The sequence below is a fragment of the Gadus macrocephalus genome, chromosome 11 (genome assembly GCF_031168955.1).
Source record: "Gadus macrocephalus chromosome 11, ASM3116895v1".
In the NCBI taxonomy this organism is placed as follows: Eukaryota; Metazoa; Chordata; class Actinopteri; order Gadiformes; family Gadidae; genus Gadus; species Gadus macrocephalus.
The window spans coordinates 2,308,663-2,334,960 of NC_082392.1; the positions used below are offsets into that span (position 1 = coordinate 2,308,663).

Genomic DNA, 26,298 nt, shown 5'->3' on the forward strand with positions numbered 1-26,298 from the left:
CCAGAGGTTCACGGCCCAGAGATCTGTGATGACGTTGGGTGTCGAAATAGAAAGGCAAAGTATTCTGCCTGGTTTGTGTTGAAAATGTCAATTCTGGACACATTTATTGTCTGTGGCTATATAAGAATAAGAGGAAATGAGAGCGCGAGAGAGCGCAAGGGGGCGTGGGCCCTCTCCCCGAGAGCCATGACATCAGGAAACAGCAGGAGTCTTTCTCAGTCGGGGTTGTCAGCTAAAGACGTCGGCCAGCAGAACCCGTTAAAGACACAGATTCAACTTGGGGACTTAAGGTAAACTATAAACATAATCTTTGTTGAGAATATTATCGTTGATTCGTCGATGTGTCGACCACGTTTTGAGATTGTTCTGCAGTCGGGTAAATGTGTCGTAATAGCAGAAGTAGTTGTTGTGGCGTAGGGCTTAAAAACAACAATGTCTGGTTCACTGATAATCTCATTTAACTGGTTCGAGATGGTTTGCTATGATGACAGTTGGAGTCCCTTTGGGCTTCACTGCCCCCCCCCCCCCCCCCCCCCCCCACACACACACACACATATGAGAGACCCCCTAACTTCAAGGTCAAACTAAGGGTCAATATGTCAAGCTTCATCATGTTGGCCAGAGAGACGACACAAGGGGGATAGTACCAAACAACATCAGAAGTGAAATCAAGAAGTGAAACCAAACGCTGTTCAAACCTTCACCAAAGGGCAGTTCACACTGATAACTGTCGGTATAGAACTTTTCAATACAGGTAACATTTACACTTAACAACAGTACAATTGCCTTAAAATAAATGAGAATCCGGTTAAAAATCAAAGATATAAATACTGGACGATGAGGTAGGGGAGAACGTTTGAGATCAAAGGATAAAGGCTTCGTGTCAAGATGTACTGTAGTGGTGATGAAACAGGATACTGCCACCAAAACCTGATCTTCTCAGGTTAGTTCCAAAAGAAAGAAGTCCACCACCATGTTTAGACCGTGTTGGGGCTATCCTTAGCCTCCATGAAGTGAGACCCAAGAGGCGATGTAGTTCAGGGCTTGAGGGCGTGGGTCCGGCCGTAGTTAAAGTAACGCAGGCAGCCCGAACAGGGGCCCTGGGGGGGACGCCAGGGGTACACAGCGGAAGTGCGGTCGGTGGTGGGTGGGTGTGTGACGGCTGCTGAGGGGTGAACGGTGACACGGTCCTGCACGCACCTGGGAGGCGCTCACACACATAACACCTCCGCCCGCGGCCCTAACACTGCTATTCAACTCATTTTCAACCGAACAGTGAGTGTAAGAGCACTGCGTATAATAATGATATTACATTCGATTTATAAAGTGCTTTTCTAAATACTCAAGACAGCTTACAAAGGGAACACAAAATAAAATGTTATGTGGTGAAAGCAATCTTAAAGAGGTTGGTTTTGAAGGCCTGTTTAATGAGGGTGAGTGTGTTAGCCTGTCGATGTATTGTTTATTTGCTTTTCTCCCCTCCTTGTTTTTCAGAGCGGACAAAGTATTCTAAAAATGGCTCAGAACTGTCTGAAATGCTTAAAGTACGTCATGTGCGCATTCAACTTCCTCTTCTTCGTAAGTATGCACACATCTCTTCATCTACGAATCACACAGCTTGCATGTTGTGGTCACTGGTGGGAGGCCTTTAACCAACGAAATAGAACCATCCAAATTTGTGCAAACTATCGCTGGAACCGCATAACAACAGGGCATCCCACAGGGACGGTTGTCACCATTTCAAAATCTATCCACTGGCTCCCGCACCCACTGGTGACGTCACAAGTGGGCGTGTTCTAGAGACACTCCCACTCGCACTTGTGACATCAGAAATGGGCGTGTCCTACAGACCACAAGTTGGTCCATCTGTCATACACCTAGGTGGACACTCCCACTGGTGACATCACAAATGGGCGTGTCCTAGACCACAAGTTGGTCTATCTGCCATCTTCTAGACGGACACTCACTTGTGATGTCCCTAGTCCGAAATCAGTGGGAGGTCAACCCGGGGCACCTTAAACCACCGGGGACACCTGTGAGACTCTGCACCTTTGGTCTTTGTAGGTCACCCGTCAGATAAAGCCGGTGCGTTTGTTTTGCTGTCCCATAGATTTCGGGAGCCATCATGCTTGGCTTCGGGGTGTACCTGACCTGCTATCAGACGAACTCGCTGCTCGACTCCATGCAGTTTTTGACGGCGGCCAACCTGCTGCTCGTGTCCGGCATCATCGTCACCTGCGTCTCCTTCCTGGGCTTCATCGGCGCGCTGAAAGAGAACCGTTGCTTCCTGCTCACCGTATGTTCACTCAGCGACCACCTTCTGATACAGCGCTCTTCTAACCAGTGGCCTCTCAAAGGCCGTCAATACCGCCTCACATTCACATTCACACACATTCACAGCTCTTCGGGAGCAGTTAGGGTTAGATGCCTTACTCGGGGACACCTCGCCACTCAGCGATGCGGAGCCGGGGATAGAACTAGCTACCTTCTGACTGCAATCCCCTACTCTATGTGGCGCTTTCTAACCAGTGGCCTCTCAAAGGCCGATTTACAATATCGCCTAACATTCACCCATTCATGCACACATTCACATGGATATGTCACTGCACAGGAAAACAACAGGGGAAGACCGTGTTGTGTACTAATGAACCTCCACCCTCAGTTCTTCATTCTGCTGTTGATCCTGATGCTGGTGGAGTTGACCGTCGCCTGCCTCCTATTGACCTACGGGTCTGAGGTAGGAAAGCCATTGGTCAATGACGAAGAAGAAAATACACCTACTGGTCTATGATAAAGTGGAAGGAGACCTCCTATTGGCCTATAATGAGTTTGGAAGAGACCTATTGGTCTATGATAAAGAGGAAGGAGACCACCTATTGGTTTATGATAAAGAGGAAGGAGACCACCTATTGGTTTATGATAAAGAGGAAGGAGACCACCTATTGGTCTATGATAAAGAGGAAGGAGACCACCTATTGGTTTATGATAAAGAGGAAGGAGACCACCTATTGGTCTATGATTAAGCGCTGGGAGACCTCCTATTGGTCTTTGATAGAGGAGACCTCCTATTGGTCTATGATTAAGAGGTAGGAGACCTCCTATTGGTGTATTATAAAGAGGAGACACCCCCCCCCCCCCCATGGGCCATAATAAAGATGGCTAATTAATTTGACACCTGGCTAGTCGATTTGGTGAAACCCTCCTTCTGTCTCAGTATAATTACTACTACTATTCTACTACCAGTAGTAGTCTACTATCGTCTATCTCCCTGTTAATCTGCCTTCAGGTTAAAGAGCCCAGTAACCATAGCGATGATCCCAGGTACGCTCACGGTCTCGATAACTCTCCGTCCCTGTGTGGTTTAGATCGACACTTTGCTGGAGAAAGAGCTGAACACGGGATTACAGAATGAAAAAAAAATGAATTCGACAAAGACAGATCTGAAAAGCGACTGGAATCTGGTTCAGAAAACGGTGAGAGAAACCAAGATGAAAACATGTGCAGGAGTTTGAAGCAGACAGAGCCACCATTCTACCCCCCAAGGGTAAAGGCTTCTTATTTCACGCTACAAGCCATTTCAAAATCCATTTGGCCTGTTGGGTACTATGCTGTATGCCATGCTATAAACCGTTAAGATAGTCAACAGTACATTGAAGTGTCAAAACAGAGATGTCACTTTCCTAAAACGTCAGCCTATCAGAAGGAGATACTGCAGTGGTGTGCTGTTGTGTTTCAGTTCCGCTGCTGTGGAGTCAATAATTCGTCGGACTGGGGCGTGCAAGTGCCTCAATCCTGCTGCAAGAATGATCCATGTCTGCCCTCACCTAAAGACCCATTCTACGAACAGGTGGAGGCAGCATCGAGTTTGTACCCGATACACGCTATGAGTCATGTTTCCGATAAGTGTCATCTTGTGCTACATCGTTATTTATAAACAGGCTTGTTGACAGGCTTCTTCCTCTTATGCTGTGGTTATTTTCCGACATTACACAACTCTACTTTGTAAACCATTATTAGTGGTCAGAGCAAACTCTCATAAAACATGGACAAATGTAAAGGTCCGACCAACAGGTTACAGCCATTTCAACACTGCATATACATTATATATGTATGACGTTTTGGTCTTTCTTTCACTTAAGGGCTGTCTGAGAGCACTGCAGACATGGTTTGAGAATAACTTCCTCATAACTGGGATCGCCGTTATTGTCCTCTGCGTCGTAGAGGTGAGAAGACCTTCACACACACACTTTTTAGGACCTCCTACAGCCGACACCCATATCCTGAGGATAGCCATGCTGCACTGACTACATTGAGGAGTTGGTTGAACCCTTTCCACTGAGGAATGAACACGATCCACTGTCGACTATTATTAAATAAATACTTCACCAAGATCAGTGTGGCAATTACTAACCCATGAAGACAGCTCAGTCAGAAATGTGCGCTTGTGTTTTTCAATGAAAACACTACAGGTTTGAATCTTGGTCAGATTATGAAAGTCAAATGTTAAACATTTCTTATCTTTGCCGACAGGTACTGGGAATGTGCATCGCCATGACGTTGTTCTGTCACATCAGCAGCTCTGGGCTCAGCTACAAGCTCTAGATTCCTACCCTCACTCAACCCTTACTGTGGCATCCGTGCTTTTGTACAGTCCTGTCTTCTCAAACCACCATATTTTAATTTCTTCATTGTTTTTCTTTCATAAAAATCTTTATTGTAAATGAACCAAAGAAAATGTATTTATGTTGGAAACAATACCAAAAGTATGCAACATGTCTCAAATGATCCTCTTACAAAAATCAAAGAGCCAAATAAATATCAGATATAATTAATCAAAAGGTTGGTGTGGACGTCATTATATACACCTCATTCCCCTTGCGGCGCATTGGTGAGTTGGGAGGCAACCGTCACAGAAACAAAGGCTCTTCGAAGGTTCACCCACCAAACTAACCGATATGGCTGCAACACATGCATGCCGAGCTGTTTCCGGCCGCTGGTTACATGGCTCATCTGCACGGCTGTGACTGAAACCACTTCCTCCTTCCCACAAAGCGCTCCGAAACCACAGGCCGGGGTTCCAGCGCAGGTTCAAAACACTTTGCTTAGTTAGAGAGACGAGGGAAAGGCAAAAGGATTTATGAAAAATAAGGAAGGAGAAACGACCAAACTCATCTTTAGTATTCCACAGTTTTATTTAAAGAATCCTGCATCATCAATATTTTAAGACAAAAAAAAAAAAACTAAAAAAATACTAAGATTTCCTTTACATTTAAAATAATTGTTCTTTTTTTTCTCTTGAAACCGTCACACAAAAAAATAGAAACAAGTACATTTTAATTAAAAAAGTAACTGTACAGAGCAGGATACACCATTTATTGCAAACTGAACACCCCTGAAACATCAGAAAACTATAGACAGTTAATTGCAATTCACCTAAAAGATATGCAGAAAGAACCCTATTCCAATATAACTCCTACTCTTGCCTCTCTGAAATAGACAGCCGTTGGGTTGCGAGTGAGATTCCCGCGCCGTGCAGGGCGTCCACGAGCAAACCGTGAACGTGATACTTTGTGCTGCGGTCCGTTTCAAAGAGGGGGGGGGGGGGGGGGGCGAGCTCGGGCATCGGATAGGGGCGTGGCCATCTTCTCAGGTGGACATTGTTTAAGTAACCGTAGCAACCTGTCCATCCCCTCTAGACAGGGTGTTAGAACGCTGTCGTCCTCTTAGGAGAGGGGCCGACATGCAGGCAATGCATCCAAAACTCAACCTATAGCGAGCCTCCACCATGGCGCTCTCAGCCAATGGCAGTCCCCCTCAGGGAAAATGAGAAAGCACTGATTAGGATAATTTCATGGGATATGTAGTCCATAAGCACCCCTAACCTGGGACTACAAATTTAAAACCAGGAACAATAAAAGCCTCGTCCTTCTGAAGAACCTCAGAGTGGGGTCAGTTTGTGAAGATCTGTGGTTCTCCAGTGCCCTCAGTCTATACACCGTACAACCTCACAAGTCCACCTTGGGTCTCCTCCTTTTAAATTAGGTTAATCTCCGTTACTGTGTTTAATATATGGTAGATGGTGAGGGAGACACATAGTAAAACCGTATGAGCGACTATTAAAACCAGCGTCCCTACTGAGGTCCGACCCGTCCCTAGATGTTTCAAACGAGCCCTGTTCCCGGAGGAGCGGGGGTTCGAGCCAAGCAGGGCCGGACAGTACCGTGCCACAAAGAAACGGTTCCCCAAACATGGCTTTTACATTTTTGCAGAGCGCTCTCCCTCGAGTAAACATTGATCCACCTCAAGAGATCCATGATTGCAGATTGAAAATGTTTTGCACAGACATCAATAAATAACTGAAAGGTGGGGAGCCCGACCCCGGGAAACCTTCCACCCCGGACCAAGGACCCCCCATGACTGGAATGAGTATAGCGGGCCGTGAGGGGCCCAGCCCCTCAGCCCGTATCCACCTCCTCTAGGGCTAAAAACACAAGGAGGAAAAGCTCTGAGCTATGGTGAGTGAGCATCGAGTCTTCACAACATGGGAACATCATGGTCTCATCTTGGGGACATCGTGATGACATCATGGTGTCATCCTTGTCACATCGTGGTGACATCATGGTGTCATCCTTGTCACATCGTGGTGACATCATGTTGACATTGTGGTCACCTCATGTCGACATCTTGGTCTCATCTCAGTGACCTCTTGGCGCCCACAGTACGTACGATAAGGAACAGAAATCCCCGCCAGGTTCACAGAACACGCACACACACGCAACCCTCCTAACCAACGCGTTACCAGCACACACACACACACATTGGACCAGAGTTAAAGTGTTTTCACGGCAATTCGCTGTGACCTGAATGCATGGTTCCCTATGGTGGTTAGCAGCAGCAGCTGGACTACAGTGACGGGTGTCTTTCAGCCCCGGGCTCTGAGGTCTTCAAGCGGAGCTGGGGGAGGGAGTGTGTCCTCGAAGAACCACCAGAGACCCCTGATGCCATGTCGCAAGCTGGTGAAAGAAGGCCCTGCTGGCAGATCCATGGCGCTCTTAAAATGAAACCCTCAACCGTCCCCCAGATCTGACTGATTAAAACCCTTAGTAGGAAAGTTAATATGGCTTATATTAGTTTATAACAGTCTGACGCCCCCCCCCCCCCGCCCCAAATCAACAATCGTACAATGTCTCAACACAACCCAAAACAGGACGAGACGCCGAGACCTTCAGCGAAGCAGTGGAGAAGTGATAAGCGAGCCACCACACGCACAGAGACCACACGGTGGAAAGCCCCATTGAACATCCCTCTGCAACGAGGGACTGGTTCAAAACCGTGGGTTTGTCTTCCGTGTGTCGCTAAGCCGGACAGAACGGGCGTGTTTCAACGTCTGGTTTAGAACAGGCGTCACACTCTAGTTGTGTCGTAGTCTTAAGGAACGAGTCATGTGGACACAACGGTTACTCCCAAGCCCTCGATGAACAGCGTACCCCTCAGAGGGAGAGGTCAGAGGTCAGCCCCCACCCCCACTCCAGGGCTGCTGTGCTCCGACGCGTGTCCTGTACTCCCGCCACATCCTGAGGTTCGGAAAGGCCGCTTTTTGGAGACACTTGAGCTTAGACCGAAGAACGAGAGCCCCCGCAGAGCGCAGTCCGTATCGCGGGCCCGGGAGCGTGACCCTCAACGTGGGACCGCCTTAACAGTCGGACGGGGTTCAAAGAAGAGGTTGGGTTTGATTCTCTGTGTAGAACTGGTGAAGCTGTTCAGACCCTAGTTTGACGTGCCTGAACTGCACGTGTGCTTTCGTTCTCAACGCGTTCCTTCCTGAAAACCATGCTTTACACAATATTGGAAGAAAGGTATCGAATGTACTAGTTTATTCAGAATGTATTAGTCCCTCAGACTAGGTTTCAAATGCATTAAATACTTTTTTATTAGATATAAAAGTAGCAATCCGTCTATATATTACTCTGCCTGTGTAAAATGTTCATCTGCGGTCAAAAGGAGGTAGCCAAAACGTTATTGCACATTTTTAAACCAACCGTTTAAAAAGGTTCAATATCTGCTCCTTATAATGATGAGTTATCAGGGTCATCCAGTTGAGAAAAAGGCCCTTTCCTGATAAAATCAATGAAAACTTAAAAAACTAAAAAGCAATAACTTTGACTGTGCAGAGGATGAAGACCATTTTGTGCTGAACCCACTCATTACCCAATCCCTCTACTCCTGTTCTGTGAAAGCATCCAAAAGGGTTGTTCCTAAACGTTGAAAGTGTTCAAAAGACTGCTCACTAACGCGCCCCAGACTTCCCAGCAGGTACAGTACAACAGTGTGTGTGTGCATGTCTGTGTGTGGTCCCGCGGCAGTGCAGCGACTCCAGCCCTGGAGTCAGACGGTCCGGTTCCAAGGCATCCTGGTTTGGTTTTGTCCTCACTGGCCAATAGCAGCTACTAAACGTGTTACCAAGACGGCGTCTAACTACGGGCGTTACCTGCGTTGCGTCGTGGCGACAGGACAATAAATACAAACAAGGGACCATTACTTTGAAAGAACATTTCTCAAGAGAGAAACCCAAGTTGGTCCCGGTGGTCCCGGTTCAGAAAGCTCTGGAGAAGATGGAATTTAAAAAGGGGTGGGGGAGAGAGTGGACCAGTACTAGTATTAAGTGGACCAGTACTGGTATTAAGGGGACCAGTACTGGTGTTACTGGAATGTGTGCGGGCTGAGCCCTCAGTGGAGTGCAGAGCTGGGCGGGAACGCGGTTCGATTCCTCCGACCGCGCGGGGAGGAGGGGGGGGGGCTGCGGAGTGTGTATGTACGGCGACCCTGCCGGCGTCGGCGCTCGTGAAACCGGCGGCGGCGAGCATCGCTGACTCGATGGGAGCGAGAAAAAAAAGAAAACGAACAAAACAAAAAATACTCAAAACGAGAAGTTCAAAGCGACCACCCTCTTTCAGAGCGGGCCGAGTCAGGGGTCGGGGCGGGGGGGCGGTGTTGACGTGACGGAGGTGGTGGTGGTGGTGGAGGAGGAGGACAGGGTAATCACCATGTGCAGCGATGAAGGGATGGGCTCCGGCCCTCTGCGGGTGGAGGAAGGGGGCGGTGCCGACGGGGAGGACTCAGAGCGGCATGAAGCGGGTGGTGTTGAAGAGCTCGGGGTTGAGGTCCTCCGCGTGCACCGCCCGGTGCAGCGAAGGCTCCGACGCGCTGCGCTCGATCTTGGGCAGCAGGTCCTGCACCTGCTCCATCGCCACCAGGATCTGGGGGAGGGCAACCACGTCACTCATCGGATCTACGTCACTCAACTGATCTACAACACATTGATAGGACAACTACGTCACTCATCTGATCTGCGTCGCTCATCGGATCTACGTCACTCATCTGATGTAAAACACATTGATAGAACATCAACTACGTCACTCATCTGATCTACGTCACTCATCGGATCTACGTCACTCATCGGAACTACGTCACTCATCGGATCTACGTCACTCATCTGATGTACAACACATGGATAGAACCTGCTCTATCGCCACCAGGATCTGGAGAAGGTTAACTACGTCACTCACCGGATGTAATTCACATTTATAGAACGTTCACTACGTCACTCATCTGAAAACATTCATAGAACCTGCTCCATGGCCGCCAGGATCCGGAGAACGTTAATGGAACACATTTATAGAACCTGGGGTCCAGCTGTCCTACTGGGTTCTAGCGGAACGTGTGGGGGGGTGGCGCTGCCCAGAACCGTGGCCGGAAACCAGGAACCGTAGTGGCGGAGCTACGCCTTGTTCCCCGTTTGGTTGTGGAGATATTCTCCCAAAAACAAAAACTAATTTTGCGAGTGGATGGCGCTTCAGAAGGGGATTTAATAATTAAATTAAAGTATTTTTACAGTGGCCGCCGGCCGGACCAGTGTTACATGCTTTCAGATCCCCGCCAACCTGAGGACTAGATAACCAACGTGACGCTAAAGGAAGGGGAACTCCCTGTTCACCCAGCTCTGAGCTCCTCTGCCTTCAGACCGAAGATGTTAAACTCAAGACTGATTTATGGAACTAGTTCTGGAGGACGAGACAGACTCTTGAGGGCATAATATGCATACCATAATTCATCTTGAGTCAAATCTGGGCGTCACCATAAACCAACCCTATGTCATGAAATACCACACTACTATCATTAAGAGCCATTACATAAAATAAACCTATTTTCTCAACATCGAATGAAAAGCAGACGGCAGTGATACTACAGTATTAAGGTGAACCGTTAACCAGGTAAGCGTTATGATTGGCATTAGAAGCCATGTCAGGCTGCTCGCTTCAGAACACAGTCCCGGACAAGTCTCGTCATGAGGGAACCAGGCTTTTCATTCAAAAGAATTCAGCATAGAGGTTAAGGGAGAGGGGATTAAGAGGAGAGAGAGAGCGAGAGCGAGAAAGAGGAAGAGTGAGAGAGAGGAAGAGAAAGAGAGAGAGAGACAGAGACAGAGACAGAGATAGAGAGACAGACTGAAACAGAGAGAGAGAGACAGAGAGAGAGAGGTCATTCATATGTTGAAGGTTCCCAGTCACCTGTGGGAACAGGGGCCTCTCGTCTCGTTTGAACTTCAGACAGTCGATAATGAGCCTCTTCATGGACTTGGGGGAGGTGGCGCCCAGCTTGCTGATGTCGGGCGACAGGTATCCCCGACCCACCATGAAGATTATCTGAGGATGGGGGGGGGACAAGGGCATGAGGAGGTGGGTCTTCAGCAGGAGGAGACCTGCTCTGGGGGCTGCGCCGCGGTCCTCAAGGTGTCCATGTGTTTGCATTGTGTAGGCAAACATTAAACAAGTCATTACTTACAACCATTGTGTGCTTTTTCCCCCCCCCCCCATTCAGAATTCTCACCTCTCCTAGACTCGATATCTCATAAAGCAATCGCTGCTTCTAAAGTCCATGAAATGCCCTGGCACTTAACGTACGCACTTGTTGCAACTCCTGGCACTGAAAAAGAAAATACTTAGCATGGAGATCCCTCTGGTGTCCACTACGGTGCCGAGAGTGTGCCACTCAGTACACTCAGTGTCCCCCCCCCCCCCCCCGCATGCACGGCTTTGCAGATCAAATATCAAAGCCGAGTTGAGTGTTTCCACTGTTTGACCCACTGTGTAGTTCCTTCTACTGCAAAGTGTCAAAGTTAAACATGTGGTTTTTTTTCCTGACACCTGACAGCGTCTATCCAGTGTGCTTTGGTCAGTGAGTAACGGCTGCAGATAGTAGGTTCTGTGTAGCTCCCCCGGTAGATGGAAGCCCGTAAACCCTTGGAGATCAGACGTGATCCGGGGCTGTACTGTACCGGGGAGACCCGGTGGACTGGGAGGGGCAGGGGAGGGGCGGGGGGGCGGGGTTGGTCACCTGGTCTCTGTTGTTGATGTTGGAGTAAGGCAGGGTTCCAGACATCAGCTCAAACAGAACCACGCCGTAGCCGTAGACGTCGGACTGGAACGTGTACGGGTTGCTGTCCTGCATGCGGATCACCTCAGGAGCCTAGAGGCAAAGGTCACAGGTTAAAGGTCAAAAGATCTTTGTAATAAGGTCAAAGGTTGTTGTTTTTTTCTATGGCGGGCAGGGAAAGCAAATGGAAGTTTTTGTAATAAATTAAATGATCTGTTTGCGTTAGGTTTGTGTGCTAACCCTGGTCCCATGAAGCCTTTATAAAAAAGACTTTCGACTTGAAAGTGGGATGGAAAATCCCTATGTTGTTTAGTTTCAATAATTTGACTTTGACTTTGGTTTCGTCAGGTTGTATTATCTAGCCACCCCATCTGTCAACTGGCGTTAACTAGTTCCCCTTTGTTAACCTCTGGCTTGGCGGGAAGCTGCCACAAGGACACCCTTATCAAGAACCAGAATGTCCAGAATGTCAACATTTCCCCTTTCATGATATATGGACAAATGCATTGCCGGCAGGGGGTGACACTGTTGACAGGCTTGGTGAATCCGTGTCCAGGGCTCGAAACTGAGGTGTGCACATGTTAAAAAGTATTACTATTATGCGCTCTGATGCAGTTAGATGTCTCAGCTGTCCTAGACGCAATATCTCATCAAGGAATTGCCGAAGGAATTCAAAAGGAATTCAAATCCTTGAAAGGTCCTGGCACTTAATGTACGCACTTACGTTGTACGTCCTTGCACTTTAAAACAGTACATCACATTGTGTAGCATCTTATCCTATCTATCTTTGTTGTATAAGGGGAATGGGTCAACCTAGCGATTGTTAGTGCTTGGCCCTTGGTTCTATGAACATCCGTACAGTACCGACAGCGATATAATGTTGTTCCTCTTTCTTCTGCCAAAGGCGTTTATTGTAAGTGGCTTTGGATAAAAGCGTCTGCTGAGTGTCTATGTAAGGCCCGGGGCCGTACCATCCAGAGGATCGACCCGCTGGGCTGCTCCACCTGCATCGACCCGCTCCACCGAGACTTGACCGTGGCCAGGCCGAAGTCCCCTATCTTCACCGTCCAGCCCTCGTGGATGAAGATGTCTGGCGCCGTAGCTTAGGAAGTTGACCAGAGTAACGCCGGGGTAGTCCTCTCAAAAGACGGAGATTCAGGAGAACCGAGTGGCACGGAAAATGTTCTTTCTTCGGAGTTAGCAATACTAGAAATGATTCTGCGCAAATTGCATTTTTAAGCTACTATCTAACTAAGGTAGAAGCAGATTAAGAAGGCTTCATTCCCCGGCGGTTGGCGTCATTACATCGGTGGTGGGTGTCACGACACCCACCACCGATGATGAGATGATGTGAGACATTGTTCCGATCAGAACAACGCCTCACCTCGCTTCATACTAAGAACAGTGGCGACTAGGTAGGCAGTGGGTTTAGGAACATTACTTCTGGTATATAGAGTGAGAAATAAGCCTGGACAATGGTGTAAAAAAAGCCTGGACAATGGTGTAAAGAAAACATGCATGCAGAAGGAGTGGTCGCAGAACAGACCGCTATCGTCTGCCAACATCACAAAGATGGAAGTGCTGCTGGGATGGTTTTCTCGCTCAATGCTCTCCTTGGCCAGTTTAGATCACACAAGGCCAAGTTCTTTGGGTCTCAGGGAAAGGATACTGTTTGATTTGAGGTCTCGGTGGATTATATTCTTCGCGTGGAGATAGCTGAAAAAGGAAACAAAGAAAACATGAATTGGAAGTTGAAACACCAATATCGTCAACGATACAGGGCACTTATTGCAAAAAGCTGCTGCCTATTGACTATTTGCTGTTCCAGAACTGAGAACATCCACTTCTCTCAAAGTATTTACTCGCAAGACCTGGAATTTTGCCCTTTCAAGGTCTCCAATATCATCCTCATCAGATATCAATATCCAACAACTAAGTGGACACAGGCAACGAGTGCCTTGCCCATGGGGTGTGTCTCTCTCTATCCCTCTCTCTCACCCCACAACCCACCCCAACACACACTGGACAAAGTGCAAATGCATAATATTTCTTTATTTATATCTAGCTGTGTCTCTTCTTTTTATATGAAATTTAAATTGTGTGCAATAGTGCTTACTTTTTATTGACTTATGCGATTGACTTCTCCTGTTGGTCCATTTGTTTGTCAGTTTTACCGTCTGTATTGTACTTGTACGGTCTGTATTGTACTGTCTGTAGACTGACTTTGTGAGCTACTGGATCCCTGGACTTCCCAATGAATAAAGTATCCAAGTCAGGGATTCCCGCAGAAAATGTGTTAGTTAAGGTGGTGGGGGTGGCTGTCTGACCGGGGGGGTCATGGTACATAACATGGTATTATGTACCATAGTACAGTTAGTATTATGGTATATATAATGCCTATTTTCATGCAAGCTGACAGACTGTTGCCATGCAGCCTGACCTTTACACAGAGATTGAATGAATTATTATTTTTGGACAACATATTTAACCTCTTAAGACCCAATCGCCCACCGGTGGGCGATTTGGGTTTGTTGACGATATGTTTCCACTACGGAGCGACATAACCCGCTTCAACTTTCATCATTACAGACATTCTATACGTCGTTAGAAAGGGTAGAATCTCCACAATTTATTCATCCGGTTGTTTTTTCTATAAATCATGAGCACAAAACCATCAATCATTGATATTTACCAGCATGGTAAACCGTAAATGCCAAAAAACAGAGCGACTCCCTACCTTTGAAGCAATCTGAGAACCGTAATTTGTGTCCATTCCTCAATTATTTATATTCCAATTGTCCGTGAGAATCCACTGATCAAAAGCATCAAAATGGTTTTTCATAAAATTATTCCAGCTTGTGAATATCGTCGTGTAAAGTCCATTTGTTTACCATCTCCAAACTTTGTTCGTCAACTAACATCCAGACGTTCGCACTCGTATCGATATTTTCCCTACCTCCAGTATGGAGTTCTTGGGTATGCTTGTTTTCATCACTTTGCTGGCTACAAAATAAAAGTGTCCCCGTCTTTTTCTGTTCAGTTTTCACCCCGGTACAGCCCGTGAAGTAGATGGAGCGCTCCCAGTTCGAAGGGCCAATGGGCTTTGTTTACTTTGTTTCGCGGCTTTAGTATAGGGACACCGTATTGGCTATTGATATATCAATCACTTGGGCCAATGAGTTTACCTTTCCAACGCTGCCAGGTGTGTCCAGGTGTGATACGTATGAGCCGAGATATAAAGCTGCGTAAACACTGCGTCAAGCTAGCAATACAATCATTCTGTTTATGTACAGTTATTTCCTGTTGATTTGTGTAGTATGTAATATCATATATCTGTGTTTATTTGTTTTCTATGTAAATAACACCCCATTGAATTGCATTTATATATTTCTTCATTATATTTGGTGACATTTGTGCATTGCATTGTGTTTGTAGGTCAATTCAGTCCAGTATATTCTGTCATTTTTCTATGATGGTTACTATCCGATAGTGTCTCATCACATGACAATATCTCAATATGGCCATATCAAATGAATGTGTGAAAAAATTATGTTTTGAATCATGGAGAAAGGTTTTATAGTCACCAAAATGCTTCAGTAATGTTTCCAGTGTCACAGAAGTGAGTAAATGCATTTGGCACAATTTGGCGACATTTTGGAGAGGTTTGTGCCGCCAGTGACAACACACCATAAAAACATTAACTCCCAAAAATGTAGGCCTAGAACTCCAAAATTTCTTCCAGGTGTAGTTGGCATGATGTAGAAGGTATTTGGCATATTGCCATATGCCTTACATAAAGCACATCCTAGTTATTGTAGTTCAATTATGACCTATTATTTTCGAAGACAAAAAAATTGCTTTAGAGCCATGTTTGAACTGATGTCATTTAGGTTGTGTGTATGATACATGCCAAATAAACATATCTACAGAAACTAGAGCTTGTCAGCTTTCAAATGAAGTATCATACATCCATCTAGGACTTAGGGTTACTGTGTTATAAGCTTTTCCATTTGGGTATGTGTATAGGCGAAAAAACCAAAATACTGCCGGGGCAGAACAGGTTAAAGGTCCCATGACATACCAGGTGTGGTGTGATTAGCCGCTACAAGCCGTTTTGGAAATCTGCCCCTTATGACATCACAGGTGTGTGACGTGATGTGCGTGTCCACCTAGATGTGTGCTGGATAGATCAGTCTACCAGCCAACACAGTGGACTGCAGCAAACGTTGCTCATCTATCCGTCACACGTCCGCCTGTGATGTCATGAGGGGCCCGATTTCCAAAACGGCTTGTAGCGGCTACTCACACCACACCTGGTGGCATGCCACGGGACCTTTTAAGGCGGCAGCCGTGCGTTGCTTAGGCGGCCTCCTGAGCTGTGGAGGGCTGTGGGAAGGCCTGTGAGGAGACGGCGGAACTCACTCCATGCCCTGCGCCGTCTGCCGGGCCACGTCGATGCGGCGCATGGTGCCGAACTTGGCGTCGGTGACGTGCAGGTGGCGGTACAGGCTGCTGCCCTCGCACCACTGGGTGATGATGGCGAAGTTGGGCTTGGTCATGTAGCCCATGAAGAGCAGGATGTTGACGTGGCGGGTCTTCCTGTGTCCCCCGGGAGGAGGAGGAGGGGGGGGGGGGGGGGGGGGGGGGAGGAGGAGGAGGAGCAGGAGGGGGGGGAGGAGGAGGAGCAGGAAGGGAGGAGGAAGAGGAAGAGGAAGAGGAAGAGGAGGAGGAGGAACAGGAGGTGGAGGAGGAAGAGGAAGAGGAAGAGGAGGAGGAGGAGAGGAGGTGGAGGAGGAACAGGAGGGGGAGGAGGGGGGGAGGAGGAGGAGCAGGAAGGGAGGAGGAAGAGGAAGAGGAGGAGGAGGAGAGGAGGTGGAGGAGGAACAGGAGGGGGAGGAGGGGGGGAGGAGGAGGAGCAGGAAGGGAGGAGGAAGAGGAGGAAGAGAGGAGGTGGAGGAGGAACAGGAGGGGGAGGAGGGGGGGAGGAGGAGGAGGAGCAGGAAGGGAGGAGGAGGAGGAAGAGGAGGAAGAGAGGAGGTGGAGGAGGAACAGGAGGGGGAGGAGGGGGGGAGGAGGAGGAAGAGGAGCAGGAAGGGAGGAGGAGGAGGAGGAGGAGGAGGAGGAGGAGGAGGAGGAGGAGAGGAGGTGGAGGAGGAACAGGAGGGGGAGGAGGGGGGGAGGAGGAGGAGCAGGAAGGGAGGAGGAAGAGGAAGAGGAGGAGGAGAGGAGGTGGAGGAGGAACATGAGGGGGAGGAGGGGGGGAGGAGGAGGAGGAGCAGGAAGGGAGGAGGAGGAGGAGGAGGAGGAGGAGGAGAGGACATTGGTTAGGGGAATCCTGCCCACGGATGCCTGCAGGTAGACTATGGGCAATACTACCTGGAACCTCCCTGCTCTGTGTCCAAAACAACCAGACTATCATGGCCTATGGTTACACCAAAAATAAAATCAATCAAAAAAGGGTCTGCTGGTGAGATGGGGAGGGAGGGAGCGATCTCGCCCTCTCTCGGAGCTCACCTGAGGACCTGCATCTCGTTCTTGAAGGCCTGCAGCTGCTCTGGGGTGGGCTCCGTGACCTTGAGGATCTTGACGGCCACGTCGCCGTGCCACTTGCCCCGGAACACGGTCCCGAAGGAGCCGGAGCCGATCCTCTTCAGCATGGTCACCTCCCTGGAGTGCACCTCCCAGTAGTAGGTGGAGTCTCTGTACCCCCCGCGGTGCTGGGGACGAGGTACAAAACACTTGCAACCAAACTCTGCGGAACACCCTCCTCTTCCCCGACGTGTCACAGCAAGACTTTCTTTCGTTTGCACTACAGCCTATAAAAGATGATATTTACAAAACCTATAAACATCCATTTAGATCAGGGGTCACCAACCTTTTTGAACCCGAGAGCTACTTCATGGGTACTGAGTCATACGAAGGGCACCCAGTTCTATACACTCTTCTGAAATAACAAATTTGCTCAGTTTGCCTTTAGTTATATATTACTATTGATGATTAATGATACTCATCTATGTGAAGAAACTGATCATGTTACTGATTTCTCACAATAATTATAATAATAATAAATAAAATGTATATAGTATATATATAATATGGTACTCTAAGACGCTTATTGTTATCAACAATGACTTAAAAAAGTGGGAAAGAGTTGTTCAAGAATGAGTAGTGCTGTTTTTTTAACAGGCCTGCGGGCGCCTCATGTGGTCCTTGCGGGCGCCACTGTGTTGGTGACCCCTGATTTAGATTAACCTTCAGCCACTCAGACCAGTTCTGAGTGGAACTGGTCTGAGCGGCTCTCAGACCAGTTCCACTCAGAACTGGTCTGAGTGGCTCTCGGACCAGTCAGAACAGTTCAGAGTGGAGCACTTGAGCTTTGTTTATAGCTACTCCCGCTTTGTTTATAGCTCTCTGCCTGGCGCAGAACCAGGCGTGTCCCCGAAGCAGGAGGTGAACCCCAGACCCCCCCCCCCCCGAGCAGACACCCACCACTTTCTTCGTGCCGTCGGAGGAGGAGGGCTTGCGCTCCTTGTGTTCCGAGGGGGACTTGGGGGGCCTCCTGCCGGGAGAGCCCAGCGACGAGGGGGGGCTCGTGGAGGGTTTCGGCGAGGGTTCCGGGCCTAAGCGACGGGAGACAGAGGACAGTGAGTCTACGGCGAGGCCCCACCGGGCGGACACGGGGTTTGGTTCTGCGGACCTAAAGGCCTTACCTGATGTGTTGAAGGACTTCAGTGCTCCCTGAAAGAGAAGGCAGAAGGACAACGTGAGTGATACGGACGGGGGACCCGGACACCGAGCTGGAGCTGGGTTTCCCCTCAGTGATGCATGGCAGTACTGGCGATGAATCAGAACTGACTGGATGGTTCACATTTCATATTTTATGCTGATCGGTTATTCTTCCTTTATATTTTCCGATATTTACATTAGATTCCGTATTCGATACTGCCGGTGATATCCATATCCCGGTGAACGTGATTGCACCGCTCTAATGCACACTAAGTTGTTTATGAACCATTAGGCAGTCAGTTCCTAACCATACAGGACGTCTTTGAGGCCGTGAACATAAAATTGGTCCTCTGCTAAAGTGGATCATCAATTATGAATCGCTTAGGTCAGCCTTCTCCTGCAACCCCATATGCCTTAACAGGGGGGCCACACCCCACAGGAGTCAGGGTAACCTACCTCTATGATGCTGACCCTGCCCCAGGTTAGAGTCAGGGGTCATAGGTTAGGGTCAGGGTAACCTACCTCTATTATGCTAGCCGGACAGGTAAGGGTCAGTGGTCATAGGTTAGGGTCAGGTCGACCTACCTCTATAATGCTAGCCCGACAGATTAGCGTCAGGGGTCAAGGTGACCCAACTATGATGCTAGCCCCAACAGGTAGAGACCGGGGTCATAGGTTAGGGTCAGGGGTCAAGGTGACCTACCTCTATGCTAGCCTGACAGGTTAGGGTCAGGGGTCAAGGTGACCTAACGATGATGCTAGCCCCAACAGGTTAGGGTCAGGGGTCAAGGTGACATAACGATAATGCTAGCCCCAACAGGTTAGGGTCAGGGGTCAGGTGGACCTACCTCTATGATGCTGACCCCGGCGGGGCCCACGGTGCTGATAATATGGACGTTGGGCGTGGAGGTGGAGCGGTGGCGCTGGAGTGACTGTCCCTCGACCCCCGGCGTGGGGAAGGGGAAGGCCGAGGTGGGGGACAGCAGGTCCATCCTGGAGCACAGAGACAGGGGGGCAGCCGTGAGCGAGCTGATCCACCTCTGGGACCCGGGACAGAGCCCTCAGCCCCACACGGAATAAAGAGGACCGCCGTAAAAACGAATCACACAAATCAAACAGGAGCAAAAACGAGGAAGCATGTATATCATAAAAAGATGCTCAGTAAACCGTATCTATTCAAAACACAGTTTGTAGTGAAAGAATTGACACGTAAAAAAATGTAAACATTGACGGCTAAGGTAGACCTTGTTGACAGACGTTATTGACATCTATATTGATCGTCTATTCCACGCTATTGAACTATACATGGGTGACCACTAGGGCTGAACGATTTGGGGAAATAATCTAATTGCGATTTTTTTTACCAATATTCCGATTGCGATTTAATGTGCGATTTTTATAATTGATTAAGTTCCTTATGTTGTGTATTATCCACTAAAAAAAGAAATAAATCAATCTTTAGTATGACCAACACAACATTGGAAGCAGTCAACATAAAAACTGCTCTTTCCTTTAGGCCAGGCCGATGTACTGAGATGAATTTATATTATAAACGTCTTTATTCAACTGTTGAATTGTAAGATGAAAATTAAATAAATCGTACTGATTTCCAGTCAGTAGCGGTAACAAATCACATTCTTTGTTTTGTTTTTTGTTTTTTTTAATCGCAGCCTTTGCGATTTGCGTACTGTATTCTATTTCATCGCGATTTCAATTTTGAATTTGTTTAATCGTTCAGCCCTAGTGACCACTATGCAGAAGTGTCTAGAGTGACTAAAGTGTGTCCAGTCTAGGCTACATTATCGGAACTACAGAGAGCTGACCGTTACACATGTGCGTCTACGGTGTGCATGTGGCTAACGCTAGTGTCCGATACAAGCGGGTAGACCCGAGCAGTCGTGGGTGGGCGGGGCGGGGAGGTCTTACCCAGCTGGGTCTGGGGTTAAGGCTAGGTCGCCCTGTGATATGGAGCTATCTGGCAGTATGGATATCTGTGGGTATTCGTCTGAACAGGCATTAGTCGGAAACCTGCACACGGACAGATGAGAACACACACAACACAGAGATCAGAACAAAACAGTCGGATCGGGGAGGGACTGACGATGAGGTGAGCGGGCCGCGGAGCGAAGGCTGCTCACATTTCAGACGGTCAACCAGATAGGTCCTTGCATGTTTTCCTGTGCAAAAGCAAAACCGTATTCCTTCCCTAATGTGCAGCAGATGCAGTGTTAGTCGCACCGTGGATCTGCTTATTGGAAAGTGATCAAAGTGTGTGGCGTTAAAATTATACCGCAATTCTTTTGGATTAACCTTCCAATAAAACAAGTGAAAACATGAAAGAATTAAATCCTAAAAAATGGATCATCGAAGCGATTTCCTCATCCTAAACCCGTTCGGTGTATAGAGTATCTGGTGTGGCTGTCCCACAGGCTCCTGAACAAACAAACCCAGAGCGCGTCGTATGGTAAGCTCGATGCCTCCAATGGTGTCACTAGGGCTGACCAGGTGAGCCGATATATTATTATTTATTGAGCAAGGAAGAAAATACATGGTACTGTACCACAGTGGGGGGGGTTTAATGTATTTTCCTATGGTCCATTTTAATCAACTAAGCTCCGTTCTGTTCGGCCACGTTCATTAAGAGATCAACGGTGGACACTGACGTCCCAACTCCAATCACAGAAAATATCTAATCTTGTATCGCAACATTTACAGAATCACAAAACATATCGTATCAGTATTTCAAAGACTGCGGTGATATGGTGCGGTCCCTGTCGTCTCCCTGGTGAGCCCTGGTGAGCCCTGGTGATCACGGTTGGGCACTGGTGAGCACTGGTGGGCACTGGTGAGCCCTGGTGAGCCCTGGTGAACATTGGTGAACATTGGTGAGCCCTGGTGAACATTGGTGATCACGGTTGGGCACTGGTGAGCACTGGTGGGCACTGGTGAGCACTGGTGAGCCCTGGTGAGCCCTGGTGAACATTGGTGAGCCCTGGTGAACATTGGTGAGCCCTGGTGAACATTGGTGAGCCCTGGTGAGCACGCCCCGGCGTCCTACCTCTTGGTGATGGTGTCCATGTCCAGGCACACCGTGGGCACCTTGCTGCTGCAGTGCTGGTGGAACTTGTAGCCACAGGTCTGGCACCTGAAGCCGTTGAAGAGGAACTTGTGGCAGAAGTCACAGTAGGCCAACTTGAAGAAGGTCTTGCGGACCTGGAGTGTTTGAGGTGAGAAAGAGCACGAAAGGCATTTAGGATGGAGCTTAAAAAACAAACAAGAACGCTTGTCAAGATGGACTCACGCTTCACAACAACGACACCATGTTCTCATCTGGTTTGGGATTTTATCATTCATCATTCAGTGGCCACTCAAAGCTCTTTACAACATTGCCGGGCATCCACACGTTCACACAGCGACGACGGAGTCAACCCCGACAGGCGACGGCCAGTTCGTCGGGAGCAGTTAGCGGGAGGCGTCTTGCTCAGAGAAGCCTCGACACTCAGTTAGGAGGAGCCGGGGATCGAACCGGCAACCTTCCGGGTACCGGCCAAGCCGCTCTACCTCCTGAGCCACCGGCCTCCCCAGGTGACACACGTCAAAGGGCTGTGGCTTGCTGCCGCCGTTTGGCCACTGAGGGGGGTGTTCGCGGGGTTAACAGGGACGACTTACGAAGTTGTGCATGGTGAGGGGCACGTCGTCAAGCACCTCCACCAGCAGCTCCTCTCCGACCAGGGGAGTGATGTCCGTGTCCCACTCCGTCAGCCTCTTCCGCCTGGCAGACAGAGCACAGAGGGCCGTGAGTCACGGCTCCTACGTGCTCTTATGGTTTCACACTACAACGTGCTTCAAGAGGAAGCAATTCCCTTCAACGTCCAACAGTTGACCGCTTCATTAGGATGCATTCCAAGCTGTTCTATAAGTGTGCGTTTAACCCATGTCCGTGCAATTTCTATCAAATAAATAATAGAACACTATAATAAATTATAATGCTGGATGGTACCTAAATCAATCGAAATTAAATGCTTTTAAATTTGTTCTAATTGAGATACCAGATATCTCAATAAGAAATATATGCAAAAATGTATCATAAACAAGAAATACCCCAAAATAAGATTGAATAGACAAACACACACACAACACATTAAGTTGAAGAGAATTCACAGACAGTAAAAAATATGCAAGCAGTAATTAATATTACTTTAAACACAAAAACACTGGACTTTCATTTCTATTGGAACGTAATTAATACGCGTGTCTTGACGGTGCGTGTGTGCGCACGCGTGTAGTTTTAATGCGACCCATGTCTCATATCTAGTCCATGCTATCATGCTCCTGATCTCCGCCGCGGCCCCATTCCAACGCCCGGCCGCTCACGTCGGCGGCCGGCGGCCGGGCCTGACAGTAGGCGATGTGGAATGCGGCCCTGAGATCACTGCGCAGTGGGTGAAGACCGTGCCGAGGGTGATGCGATCTCTTACCCTTCCAGGAGGCGGAACACAGCGCAGCAGTCCTGCGTCAGACCCCTCATCCTCAGGGCTTTGTCCAGGCTGTCGTACACCGTCTGACCGGGCCGGACGGTGACCTACAGCAGGGGGGTGGGGGGGGGAAGGGCGTCAACGGGGCCGTCCTCCAGGGGACGGTGAGAGCCACATGGACGTGCACAACGCTAGACTGTTCAGTGGGCTCCCTCGTCTCGCTCTTGTCGGCGATTTAAAAAGGCTTTGCTCCCGATTTGTCTATGTTGTTTTGTAACCGGTTGATGTACTAACATCGATTTCAGAAACTGTTTTATTGGTGTCGGCTACTGATACAACCGAGACTGAAAGAAATGAATATTACGACATTCATTTCGAACAAAAAAAACTGAGAATAAACCCCATCAAAAGAAGAAAAACAAGTTCATGTGTCTGGAGATATTATAGCTTAAGGACCTGGGCCATGTTGCACCGAGGAATCCAACGCATAACAAGAGCTGGAAGCAACAGGCCCCAGCTGTTGGCACATGGCACCGACTGTGCAATCGCTTACTCATTACCAGGCTGTGAAATATAACAGGCCTGATGAAGGCAATAACACTTACAAATGAGTGTTGTGCCGGAGAAAATTAACCCATTCACAGGGGTAATCATTCTAGATGAGCCATCACAGAGTCAAAAAGCAGATCCGACCACTACTAGGGTAGCTGCAGCTAGGTGGAGCCGGGTCAGTTCCCCTACTTGCTCATGAATGACTTGCGTCCTTGGATAAGAGCATCCGCTGAACAGGGTGGTGCCCAGCGAGATTGTCTTTAAGGGTTACCGGGTTCATAAAGCAATGTACTCTGTCTGCCTGTAGGCATCCAAGAGCAAGCTATCCAACCTGCAACGCCACGACATAAATCTAGTAGATACAAATCGTTTCAGGTTGCTTTGAGTTAAAGCTATCCAAAACGGTATAAAGTAACTATTACTTAACCGTTAAAAGGCTGCATTTGCACCTCAGTCCTTGGAAAATGTTAAGTAAGTATAACTTGACCAGTAAAAGGCTGAATTGTGTTTGCATCTCACCACATTCCTCTGGTTGTGGGGAAAGGGATGTCAAGTAACTAGTACCTAAACAGTAAAAATCGGTATTTGCCTAGTCTAAGTCCTCTGGTGGAGGGAAATGTCAATTTTAAGTAGCTAGTAATTAACCAGTAAAACGCTGTATTTGCCTCTGAGTCCTCTGGTTGTGGTGAAAGTGATTTTAAGTAACTAGTACTTGAGCGTTAAAATTGGAACATTTTCTTTTTGACCATTTTGTGTATTTTTTTAAGGCGAAACTTCAAAGTTCTGTTTTAAAAAAAAAAAATCAGAGATGCTGAGAAAATACATCATGTTTTCAAACTCAAAAATAATTTCTCAAGGATTTCAATATTGACCCCAATAATCATGATTATGATTTTTCCCATAATCAAGCAGCCCTACCCACTCCACCGGTTGAGGAGAAAGGTATTTTAAGTAGCTAGCGCTGAACCAGTAAAACAGCTCACCACAGTCCTCTGTTTGTTGGGCAGGAAGACCCTGATGGTGCCCCCACCTCGCGGAGCATCCTCTGGACTGGTTTCCCCCGAGGAGGAGCACGAGGAGGAGGTGGAGGACATGGTGCTTGGCGGGGAGGAGCGGGGGACACTGTGACTCGTCAACCTCCAGGGGGCTTCATGCACTTGGGATCCGGGATCGAGAGAGGAGGATTCACCTGGAACCTAACAACATGCTACCGTTACGCGTGACGACTGAACTGTAACCCAACTGTAAAGGGCTGCCCTAGACAAACACGTGTGGACAGCGTCTTATCCTGGATATCTGTTGTATATGAGGAATGGGTTAAATAACCTAGCGATTGTAACTATGAACATCCTTATTGTACAGACATTGAAAAATTGGTGTTTCTCTTTCTTCTGAAAAATGTATGTATTGTAAGTCGCTCTGGATAAAAGCCCCTACTAAATGCAATAAATGGAAATGGAAATGACAGAAAGGCCTACTTGGTGTTGTGTGTACACCTGCATAACTTCTCCCATCCCTTCTTCTCAAAATACGGCACTTTCGTTAGTCACTTTTAGTGACTGCAATCAAGCACTACATTTACTATACTAACCGTCATTGTTATACTATACACCACAAACATATCACTTTAATAACTAACTAACTAACTAACTAACTAACAAAGCACTAAATAACAAGCACTAAACTCAAGTTCTTTATATGGCCTCTCTTTTTTTTTTACCGTAATGGTACATGTAGAAATGTAAACAAATGCTCAACATCTTTGCACATGTATGATACGCCACACGTCGAAAATGTATAATCCATGTGCAATGTATGACCGAGCCATGTTCAACTCGATAGTCGCAGCGGATTGAGCTGAAGTCAGCCAAACCTCATGGGTAGGGTACACATCAGCAAAACACGGCTGTCACTGCATCTCTACCGTACATTAAAAAATGACAGGAAGGCGGTCAGCCGTTTGACACTTGATGATGCCGCAGCATCCCAATAAAAACACATTAAACAAACACTGAAACATTTTCTGACTCCAATCAAAACCATCGCGTCTAGACCCGTACAGTGGACCAAATAAAACGCTGTATTTAAACTCACACACACCTCAGAACTTCAGGGTGAAACACACAGACGATGTCAATGGTTAAAAAGTCATTAAAAAGTGATTCAAAAAGTTCAAAAAGGCCCCTCACACAAAAGCACTTCAGGGAGGGCAGGACAGAGCTACAGCAAATTAATAAGTCTGCCTTCAATCAGAACGACGATAACAGTGTAGCTTAGCATCGGGGGTTCTGATCTGACATGTCGTAATGATGGGAGGCTTTAGGAAGGAGCGCTCCCTACTGCGGTCGTCTCCCCACTCCGCCGCCCGGTCTCCCCGAGAGTCAACCGTGGTAGGCAGCGCTCCATCATAAAGCCCCGATGTTGACTGATCCTGACGTCTGACGCGCCACCCCGCTCCGCACGGGACCGGGATTAGCACGTAGCCATGCTAAGCTAAACTAAATTAACGCTAGTGGGCTAACCACAGTAGCTTAAGATCGGATGCTAAGCTAAGCGAGGCTAACGCTGACGGGCAAACCGCAATAGCATAACCTCGGATGCTAAGCTAAGCGAGGCTAACGCTAACGGGCTAACCGCGGTAGCTCAAGCTCGGCGATGCACGCCAGTGCTAGCGAGCTAACGCGACTAATGACTGTGGTGGTGGCGGACCGACCCGCGTCGGCTTTGTCAACTTATTTCCATGACTTAGTCGGAGCGGATGCGAATAACGTGCAGTTCGTCCGGGTAGATTACGAGTTTGCCGTTTCTGTGGTTGTTTCGTCGCAAGATGAAACCCCCGAAAACGAAGTGTTTTATCCGGTTTGAGTGGAGCTGAAACTCTTACCTGGGGCAGCCATCTTGAAAGCTCTCAATCTCAAAATCGGATCTCGTCGAGAATTTCTGGGAAAACGGAAAACCTCCGCGATGCCGCCTCCTGATTGGATGACCCCTCGACGCCACGCCCAGAGTCACCACAACCAGATACAAGGTGCGCGAGCGGTGGAGTTTATTTGATTATAGTGAGTATTTCAACTTTGATGCTACACTTTGCAATCTTGAATCTGTTTACATC

The 26,298-nt window shown here is 48.1% G+C and overlaps 2 protein-coding genes and 1 long non-coding RNA gene across 10 annotated transcripts; 1 reads left to right on the forward strand and 2 right to left on the reverse strand.

Moving 5' to 3' along the window:
- The first annotated feature begins 144 nt into the window (after nucleotides 1-144).
- Nucleotides 145-4,838, forward strand: LOC132467219 (leukocyte surface antigen CD53-like). The gene is made up of 8 exons (XM_060064387.1): nucleotides 145-290; nucleotides 1,497-1,578; nucleotides 2,111-2,296; nucleotides 2,663-2,737; nucleotides 3,366-3,473; nucleotides 3,737-3,847; nucleotides 4,140-4,223; nucleotides 4,531-4,838. The coding sequence occupies exons 1-8, from the start codon at nucleotides 187-189 to the stop codon at nucleotides 4,600-4,602; spliced, it is 822 nt and encodes a 273-aa protein (XP_059920370.1). The 5' UTR covers nucleotides 145-186; the 3' UTR covers nucleotides 4,603-4,838.
- LOC132467220 (uncharacterized) lies at nucleotides 2,111-3,366 on the reverse strand. The gene is made up of 3 exons (XR_009527969.1): nucleotides 3,006-3,366; nucleotides 2,907-2,972; nucleotides 2,111-2,873 (listed from the first exon to the last, which is right to left on the reverse strand). It is a non-coding gene; the product is annotated as an uncharacterized LOC132467220 (long non-coding RNA).
- araf (A-Raf proto-oncogene, serine/threonine kinase) lies at nucleotides 4,655-26,161 on the reverse strand. 8 transcript variants are annotated; one of them, XM_060064365.1, is made up of 16 exons: nucleotides 26,071-26,161; nucleotides 24,170-24,382; nucleotides 22,638-22,741; nucleotides 21,829-21,931; nucleotides 21,218-21,372; nucleotides 20,086-20,187; nucleotides 19,008-19,152; nucleotides 18,144-18,171; nucleotides 17,923-18,053; nucleotides 16,948-17,249; nucleotides 15,856-16,032; nucleotides 13,103-13,149; nucleotides 12,405-12,523; nucleotides 11,395-11,526; nucleotides 10,569-10,703; nucleotides 4,655-9,257 (listed from the first exon to the last, which is right to left on the reverse strand). In XM_060064365.1, the coding sequence occupies exons 2-16, from the start codon at nucleotides 24,278-24,280 to the stop codon at nucleotides 9,117-9,119; spliced, it is 1,932 nt and encodes a 643-aa protein (XP_059920348.1). In that variant the 5' UTR covers nucleotides 24,281-24,382; nucleotides 26,071-26,161; the 3' UTR covers nucleotides 4,655-9,116. The 8 variants fall into 8 exon arrangements, with proteins under 8 accessions (XP_059920348.1, XP_059920346.1, XP_059920349.1 ...); XM_060064363.1 differs by having other exon boundaries at nucleotides 24,170-24,393; nucleotides 26,071-26,143; XM_060064366.1 differs by lacking the exon at nucleotides 26,071-26,161 and adding an exon at nucleotides 25,287-26,057.
- Nucleotides 26,162-26,298: the final 137 nt, after the last annotated feature.

Bases quoted from the DNA above. Each gene is read 5' to 3' on its own strand.
- LOC132467219 (XM_060064387.1), top strand. From the start codon at position 187: ATGACATCAGGAAACAGCAGGAGTCTTTCTCAGTCGGGGTTGTCAGCT. The intron at 291-1,496 runs GTAAACTATAAA...TGTTTTTCAGAG, and splicing joins ATTCAACTTGGGGACTTAAG to CGGACAAAGTATTCTAAAAA. The intron at 3,848-4,139 runs GTGGAGGCAGCA...CTTTCACTTAAG, and splicing joins AAGACCCATTCTACGAACAG to GGCTGTCTGAGAGCACTGCA.
- araf (XM_060064365.1), bottom strand. From the start codon at position 24,280: ATGTCCTCCACCTCCTCCTCGTGCTCCTCCTCGGGGGAAACCAGTCCA. The intron at 19,153-20,085 runs GTAAGACCTCCC...TCTGTGCTCCAG, and splicing joins TTAACCCCAGACCCAGCTGG to GATGGACCTGCTGTCCCCCA. The intron at 17,250-17,922 runs GTGGGTGTCTGC...CATCTTTTATAG, and splicing joins CCGACGGCACGAAGAAAGTG to GCTGTAGTGCAAACGAAAGA.